The sequence below is a fragment of the Carassius carassius genome, chromosome 15 (assembly GCF_963082965.1).
Source record: "Carassius carassius chromosome 15, fCarCar2.1, whole genome shotgun sequence".
NCBI classification, from domain to species: Eukaryota; Metazoa; Chordata; class Actinopteri; order Cypriniformes; family Cyprinidae; genus Carassius; species Carassius carassius.
Window position 1 is genome coordinate 28,073,150 of NC_081769.1, and position 8,328 is coordinate 28,081,477.

Consider the following 8,328-nt stretch of genomic DNA (forward strand, 5'->3'; position numbering starts at 1 on the left):
ATTCAGCTGCCTAATATTATGTAAAAGACACAATCCCATTTGTTTACAATAAGAGAACAAAATTAAACAAATTAAAAACCTAGACATGAACTAAAATTAGCTAAAGAACAATCTGGACAATGTTATTTACAGGCAACGGTCACCATTTACTTTTTACTGGACCTTTTCTTCATACAGCAAACGTGAATGTTGACAATAGTGAGAGTTTGTAATTCTTAAATCCTAACATCTCCACAGTAGAAATAAAGTCCTACTAATTCGACACAACATGGGGGTGAGTAAATATTAGTATTTAGTATTAAGTATTATCTGTAAAACGTATTATCATTTTAATACGTTTTTGTATCTGCGTGGTCACGTGACAGCCCGCCCTCTCTCTTCAAACGCCATGTTTACTGCGCGCGCGCACATCAATAGCGGCAGCAACACTAACGTACAGTGAGTATGTCTATATGTATTAAAAGTATGAGCACATTGAGGCTTTACAATCTGGAATATCTTCTCTAAATTGTATATTTAAGTATACGAAAGCAGGACTTGCCAAGATTTGTTGCAAAAGGAAATTTAATTGTGTTTTTTGAGCAAGTAGGCTGGACGAATATGCTAGTCTGCTGTGCTATCAGTCCCGCGCCGCCTAAAAGCTTTCAGTCGCCAGCTTATGTCTAAGTAAAAGTTTATATTTCTCTCACATCTGATTATGTCATTTGCGCTTTCCACCGCTTTCACATAGTTTACCTCTACTTTAACATACTTTCGTAGCCTGTTAGCATGCAGAAGTTTTGTGTCTGGGGCTTATTCAACTGGGATGCAAACACGCGCCAAATTCGTTCTAGAGCAAGAGCGCACTATTGATAATATGATTACTAGAGGCGATGAATAGAGCTGTTGTGCATGTGTATGGAAATTATATAAGTAATACACGTCTACTAGTATAGTATAGTATTCTGTTGAATTCGACTATTATAACACAGCGACGTGTCTTTTTATCCATTTAGGGTGCAACTGAGAAATTCCAATCATGAGTAAAGAAATGGATGCTGGCAAGACAGAGGATCTTCCTTTGGATGAAAATTCGATTAAAAAAGGAAAGGAGGATGACAAGAAGAAGAAAAAGAAGAGTCCATCTGATGATACAGAGGAGGATGAATCAGAAGAACCGAAACGTAAAAGCAGGTCTAAACCCAAATTGTGTAAGTAATAGTTTATGTGAATTAAATGCAAAAGCTTTTATTTCAAGAAATGGTGTTTATGATGAAAAATGTCATTATACTTAAAGTATTGTTTCTTTGTATAGAGTTTTTATATATATATATTTTAGCTTGTGAATTAAATTGTCCTTAGAATCTCCAGTAAAAAGTTACAATTCTTGTCCTTTTGTATGTTATTTTGTGTTATTGTCTTTGCAGTTGAACCTGAAATTCTTGAAGGAAAACGGGAGAAAAAAATCATCCAGAGACTTGATTTGATGAGCAAACCGAAGGAAAAGCCAAAGATTGAGAGCACAGGAACAGGTGACAAACTGGGAGACATTGTACGGATTAATCACTCCATCGGAAAGCTTAAAGCGCCTCTCCTCAAACCTCTGCATAAGATTGTTTATGATCGCCCGGGAACTGTAAGGATTAGTTTTAGAATTCATTTAACACACTCAAATGGCCAAACTCGTGTTAATACAGATTATTTGTTAGATTGTAATTTGTATCTGAATAATGCTGCTTAATGTTCTTACAGGCATCAACACTGCGGAAAAATCTCAGGCTGTTTAATGGATTTCCTTTTGGGGAAGAAAGTGACCTTTACAACAAAAAAATGGAGAAGGTGAAAAGGTAGTTCATTTAACTTTCAGAAAAGTGTTTTTTTTATTTTATTTTTTATTTTTTTTACTTGAATATGTTTACACATTAGTGGAAAGTAGGGCTGCACAATTTTGGGAAAAACTCACAAAAGCTCACATAGCGATATTTTGTTTTTCAGTGAATATATATTGCGATATGAAAAAATTGCCAGATAACTTGAATAGTTTGAAGGGGGGGGGGGTGATTGAGTGATGATTGGGGTGATTTTGTAGGTTTACATTTTTCAGGTAAGTCTAACAGTATTCAGGTACAGAAATTGAATAATCAAATGTAAAATAACACTGCAAAGTCTTCACTGTATAAATTAAAACTAATAAATCTGTGTTAAAGCTACAACATTTTCTCACACATCCATTTTCTTTCTCAGTTGTACATACAAGCCATACAAGGATACTTGCAGAGAAATGCATTTTGACCTAATTTTGCGTGTATGTCATTAATAGACGTGGGAGTAAATGGAATTCAGAGTTCAATTGCATCTGCTTGGCTCTCACTGTGTCTGCACTGGACGCAAGTGGCGTGACACGACAAAATACTATGAGCCCATTATAATCAGTAATGCTGTCTACACTGGATGTGGTGCGGCGTTACAAATCCCCAACAGTAAACTGATGCTGCATTGTATTTATGACATACTGACACACAGTTCAAATGATTAGCAAAGGTTGCTTTGTCGCGTCCATGTGTAGACAGACTTTTGTCGACAGATGTCGCATCCAGTGATACGGTGTCTGTGTGTACAAAGAAAATTATCTTTGTTTGCAATGTAGATCCTGCCATGTGACTATTGCGGATGCGCACATCACAGTATCGAAGCTGAAACGATATGTGCAGCCCTAGTGGAAAGACACATGATTATGTGTGCTCTAATAGGTGTCATTGACATTTACAGACCCATTTTTGTCCTGTTGTTTAGTCTGTGTCAACTTAACAAGAGGTCCCTGGATAATTATTTATCAAGTCAAATATTTGGTTTAATGTGGGTGTGATGATGAGTCTTTTCTTTTCTGTCAGGCTTCACAAGGAACAACTCAGAACCATTTGTCAGACTCTTGATCTGGAGAGGTCTGGAACGCAAATTGTTCTTTCAGAGAGGATCATGAAATTTCTTGCACATCCAACCAACTCAGGAAGGGTGAGATTTATTGAGTCTGAACAATAACAATTCACCTATATGTCACTGTACAGCCAATGTACTACTGGATATTATGGGCAAAATGTCTCATGAGTTTGTCTTTTGCTGTTTGCCAATGGCTTGTTGTGTGTTTACCATCTACAGCCTATCCTAAAGAAGAAAAAGAAGTCGACCAAAGATGGCAAAAGAGAAAAGTCTTCATCCAAAAGTAAGAAACAACAGAAAAAAGTAGAAAGTGGGAAGTCCAAACCTATTGTCACTGATTCCAGTAGTGATGATGATGATGACGACGATGACAATGATGAAGAGGTCAAAGAGAATAGTAAGGACACTGAGAAGTCTGTGACAGTAAGTAAAAAAAATAAAGACAGTGGAGATGAATCATCTGACAAAGAGGAAGATGATGAGGATGATGATGATGATGCTCCTGAAGAGGACAGCAAGAAGGAAGAAGTGTGTGAAATGTTTCTTTTTTTTTTAATGCGACAAATTGTAATATTTTTTTTTTATATTTATGGTTTTACAGTTCAGGCAATATATTGACGATCTTAATATTTTTAAATTGTTTGTGTTTTGCTGCAAATCAACAGAAAATCCCTCAGAAGAAGAAATCTTCAACCACGAAGTCCACAAAGAAATCTGAAAAGTCAGAACAGTCTGCATCAGATGAAAGTGACCAAGATGTTCATGATGAAGACAAGAATGCAAAAAAGGTTAGACACAAACACTTGTTGTGTCTGTGCGTGTGAGACGTTAGCGCGATATGGTCATACCAATGCTGGTTGGTTATATAGATAGAAGCAAGACATCATTCAAAACTGTAAAGCTTTTGCAAAATAAAGAAAACTACTGCCGTCTCGTTTTCCTTTCCGAGAACTTTGGAACGCATCACAATGAACCATAACTCGCTCCTTTTTTTTCTTCGTTTTGTTAATCTGTTAATGATTTACGTGAAATATATTTAGTGTATATGCCTATATATTCAGGGGTGCACATAAGTTTTTCAGCCTGGTTCTCATATGAGAACCTAGAGATTCGGTTTGGTCCTCACTCTGCGGCACATGGTGTGACCTATCAAATATAAAGCAAATTAATAATAGTGATAATATTACTTCTCTTTATTTAGTTTATTTATTAAATAAAATAATACACTAAATACTAAAGTGTCATAATAAAGTGTCACTATTTTATTTTAAAATGAAGAAGTATTAAATTAAAAAAATATATAATAAACTTAAAAATGAAATGATAATATTATTATTTTAATTTGAATTTCTTTTTAATTTTCAAACTTAAAATCAACAGTTTTGCATTGTGCTTTGAAAATGTTAGTCTAGATTAATGCTTTCAGTTTGAATAGTAATCTTATACAGTACAGTTTGTCAGTCTGAAATGGCAATTGTGATTTAATAGCTCAGACGTGCGATTTTGGTCGTGCATGCGGACCACGTTTGTGGACCCCTGGATTTATACCTTTTTTGTAAGCCTATAGTTTTATCCTGTTTTCTCTATTCACAGAAGCGTTGGAGGTGTGTGTGATCTGTTGAATCCATCTTACACTATCCTCAGATAAACTAATGCAGCTGTATTGGCATCGCAACTTACCTATGAGTTCACACTAGTGGTCGACCGATATATCGGCCAATGTTTGGCATTTTTCAAATATCGCCATCGGCCAATAAGTTTTTATGCTTGGCCGATGTGTTTGAGGCTGGACTTTTATTTTGACGGCACTGAGAGCGGCAGCGCCTGAGCGCACACAGCTAAGCTCACATTCTTCCTCTTGTTTACTGTTGTCGTTAGCTGTTCTGTACAATACGGATAGAAGTCTGTCTAATAATCAGATAGACCGGTTGATGTTTATGTTCTGTTTGTTTAAACTGCGATTTGTTTTTGTTCGTTGAGGTGCAGGAGGAACGTAAAGGAAAACTTTGCAAACGAGAGGTTGGTTTAGTGTTGCTGTCTGTGAGACGCGTCTCTCTCTCCGCGTGCGCACTGAGCACAGCGCGCGAGTAACCAGCTATTCAGTTCAGCTTTTCCGCGTCTTGTGTTTTTTAATGCTTTAAAGTCTTTTGAATGGTTACATTTGCAAGTGGCAAGGCTTAATAACACGTGAAAATGATACGCTTTCGTGTCGACACGCAGCAGCGTTCTGTCAACTGTCCTGAGCGTCTTTTTAGACTGGCCTCACCAGACAGTTGAGATCGACTATTAAAAGGTGGGATATTTTTTCCTATTGAGAGAACGATCATAGCTCACTATCAGCAGTTATTTTATCTATGTTTGTAACATTTCTTACCTATTATTGCTCGGTGTAAGAGATAAAGATTAAAGGTAAACAGTACCAGAGTGATTGCGTGTGTGAATTAGTCATACCATCTCTATATTATTGTGAAGCTGGGGGTTGTAAATAGCCTAGTTCCTTCAAACGTAGAAAAATATGCTATAAGTTTTGAGATTCTAAGATACTTTAGTGATAAATCACAGGACAGCGCTGACAACTGCGTTCCTCTGTGCGCGCGATCTCCACAGCTATGAGTTTTCATGCCACAATGCAGCTGCGCGAACATGGTAGCTCGATATAATAATACACATCCGATCGTCTAAACGTTTGAACGTCCAAACCATAAAACAAATAAATACAACTGACAAAGTTTAGTGAAGACTAGGCTCACGGCTCGCGCGCCATCACTATGTGTTGAACCGGCACTCACCTCCGTGTTTTGCTTTTATGCCACTGACTGGCAGAATCATCTGGCTACACATGCTTTTAAGGGGGAAGTATTAACAGGAAATAACCGACATGGGAAAATTACGTCGGTTAGAGGTTCTAAATTTCGGTTTCGATTACCCTATTTTGTCATCTTAAAGTATAAAAGTTTGTTTATTTTAAACACTTTTTTTTTTAATCCATTGTCAAATGATTAAAAATTTCTTTAATTTTAATTCAAATTAAAAAAATATTGGCTATCGGCCCACCGCTTTCCAAGTTATTGGCATTGGCTGTCAAAAAACCTGTGTCGGTCGACCACTAGTTCACAGCTGAGCGCAGCCGGGCGTTTCACTCGCTACATGCATCAGCTCACATTTGCCTTGGCTGTACTACTGGAATTCGTGCTTGGTTGACGGCAAATATTAAATATTAAATTTTTTTATATTAATTTAAAATATTAAATGGAATGATAAAATAATGTTATTAACAAGTTAATGGCCATTTAAAATTTTCAATTTCTGTAAGGAACTATACAATTTGATTTAGTGTCTGGTTCTGTTCCTGTCAAAATGTCATTCGTTTCCATTTCCTTGAACCAGTTCAGAGCCCTGGTAGTAATATATGTGAATTCTGAAAATTCAAATAAATTCAGTCTTATTTGAGCTGGTCATTTTGGTCTGCTGATGAACAATTAGATAATTTACAGCTTAAATAGACAATGAAAACTCTTTGCACAGATAGTTTCGAACTCTGAATAAAACTGCAAGTTTTCATTTATGACATCGTGATAGTTTAGAGTGACAGATGCTCCAGAAATGTGTTCAGTTTTTATGTCTTGATTTACTTTACTGTATGTATGTGACTACATTTAAACTGACCATTTATTTCACAACTTTTGTAGACAAAAAAGCCTGCAGCAAAGAGGAAAGCTCCTGCTAAGCCTGTCCCTAAAACCAAGAAAGCTGACAGCAGCAGCAACCGAGGAAAAGAGAAAGCAAATGAGATCAAGGGTAATAATGCAGCAAATGCTTCGAGATGCAAGACCGAAAGTTAAAATCTGAAAATTGTTGAAAATTGATTTTTTTGTCTGGAGTTACAAGACACAAAATAATTTGGCCTCATCTCAAAACTGAAACCATACACTTTTTGACATGCTGTAATTTTTCTTCCAGATGAAAGTGAAAGCTCTGAAGATGATGTGCCATTGATCAAGATGATTAAAAAACCACCAACTGAAGAACAGTTGAAGGAGGCAATCAAGAATCTGTTGAAAGATGCCAACTTGGAGGAAGTTACAATGAAGCAGATTACCCGACAAGTATGTTATTTCTTATTATTTATCTGGACAAAATGGCTTTTTGAGGGGTTACAGTTGCTGTTTCAATGCTGTAAATGTGTGAATGTCATTGCATTGATAAAATATTAAAGCAAGTTGTGTCTTCAAACAAATGAGACATTTAACTTTATATGAATATTCACTTTTCTGATCTATTTGAACCAACTGAATTTATTTTTATATCAAGCAATCAGTTCCTCTTAAGTTCCTGCAGGTGTCCTAGATCTAGATATGTTCCCCTAATGTTTGACATCCTGAAAAGTTTCCAGATACTTATTATTTATGAACTTCCTCTTCATTGTAGGTTTATGATAAGTATCCTGACTTTGATCTGACCAGCAGAAAGGAATTCATCAAGGAAACAGTTAAAGGTGTAAGTACCTCCTAAATACTAAACCAGTGTTTTATAATCAGTTTGTCAGTTTTCACTTTTATAATGGGTAACTTTCTTGTTTTTCAGTTGGTATCCTGAAGTGAAGAAAATGCTTTATGTAAAAGGACAACAAGGGTGAAGATCGTGTAGAAACTCAATTTTTTGTATAGTTTTTATTTTATAGAAGGTTCTTAAATTTCCAGCAAATTCTGCTCTTTTTTTTTTTTGGAAAAAGTATTTTCTAAAATTTACATTTTCACGTTTAACAGTAAATGATCTGGTTGGTTTTAGTTGTTGAAATATGCCACATTTCTAAAGCGACCCTTTTTCCCTCTTATTTTAATGGCACATACATAGTCACTATATTGCATTTTGACAGTTATATTTAAATTTTCCTTGCTGTGTCAGTAAGCCCACAAGTTAACATGTCCTGCAGCTGCATTACTGTTGACATGATGATGGCAAGATATTGTATGCAATATTTAGGAAGATTCGATTAATTTGACTTGTTAGTGCTGAGTTTTGTTTCTGAGGTCCTAAATGCTGGATGGAAAAAAGAAACTAATTTAGAAATGAATGTTTTGGGCTGTTATTGTATTTCAACATAAAACATTTGGCAGTGCCAGCTTCCATTTCAGTGTTGCTCTTAACAGAGGAATATGGGATTTTAATACAAATTTGTAAAGAGCAAAAATATAAAACAAATATATATTTTTTTTTACTGTTTTAACTGAATTTTTGTAAATATGCTTTAAATGTGCATTTTTTTCCTTCATATATTTTAATACAAGTCATAAGGAACAAACATATCTTTAAATCTGAGATGTTACTCATACCTGCAGTTCAGTGTTCTAGATTAGGTTCTCTGATAAGACATGAGATAAGGTTGATCTGTTGTGTACACTGACCTCAGTA

At 35.6% G+C, this 8,328-nt stretch overlaps 1 protein-coding gene across 1 annotated transcript; it reads left to right on the forward strand.

Moving 5' to 3' along the window:
* The first annotated feature begins 311 nt into the window (after nucleotides 1-311).
* On the forward strand, nucleotides 312-8,126 carry LOC132158758 (protein DEK-like). Its single transcript, XM_059568306.1, has 11 exons — nucleotides 312-438; nucleotides 996-1,190; nucleotides 1,407-1,615; nucleotides 1,732-1,826; nucleotides 2,871-2,991; nucleotides 3,136-3,444; nucleotides 3,582-3,704; nucleotides 6,606-6,714; nucleotides 6,877-7,022; nucleotides 7,345-7,413; nucleotides 7,501-8,126. Exons 2-11 carry the CDS (start codon nucleotides 1,019-1,021, stop codon nucleotides 7,510-7,512), a joined length of 1,365 nt encoding a protein of 454 aa, XP_059424289.1. The 5' UTR covers nucleotides 312-438; nucleotides 996-1,018; the 3' UTR covers nucleotides 7,513-8,126.
* The last annotated feature ends 202 nt before the right edge of the window (nucleotides 8,127-8,328 follow it).

Coding starts and splice junctions, on each gene's coding strand:
- LOC132158758 (XM_059568306.1), top strand. CDS start 1,019: ATGAGTAAAGAAATGGATGCTGGCAAGACAGAGGATCTTCCTTTGGAT. Junction 1,191..1,406: donor CAGGTCTAAACCCAAATTGT/GTAAGTAATAGT, acceptor TTGTCTTTGCAG/TTGAACCTGAAATTCTTGAA. Junction 3,705..6,605: donor AAGACAAGAATGCAAAAAAG/GTTAGACACAAA, acceptor CAACTTTTGTAG/ACAAAAAAGCCTGCAGCAAA.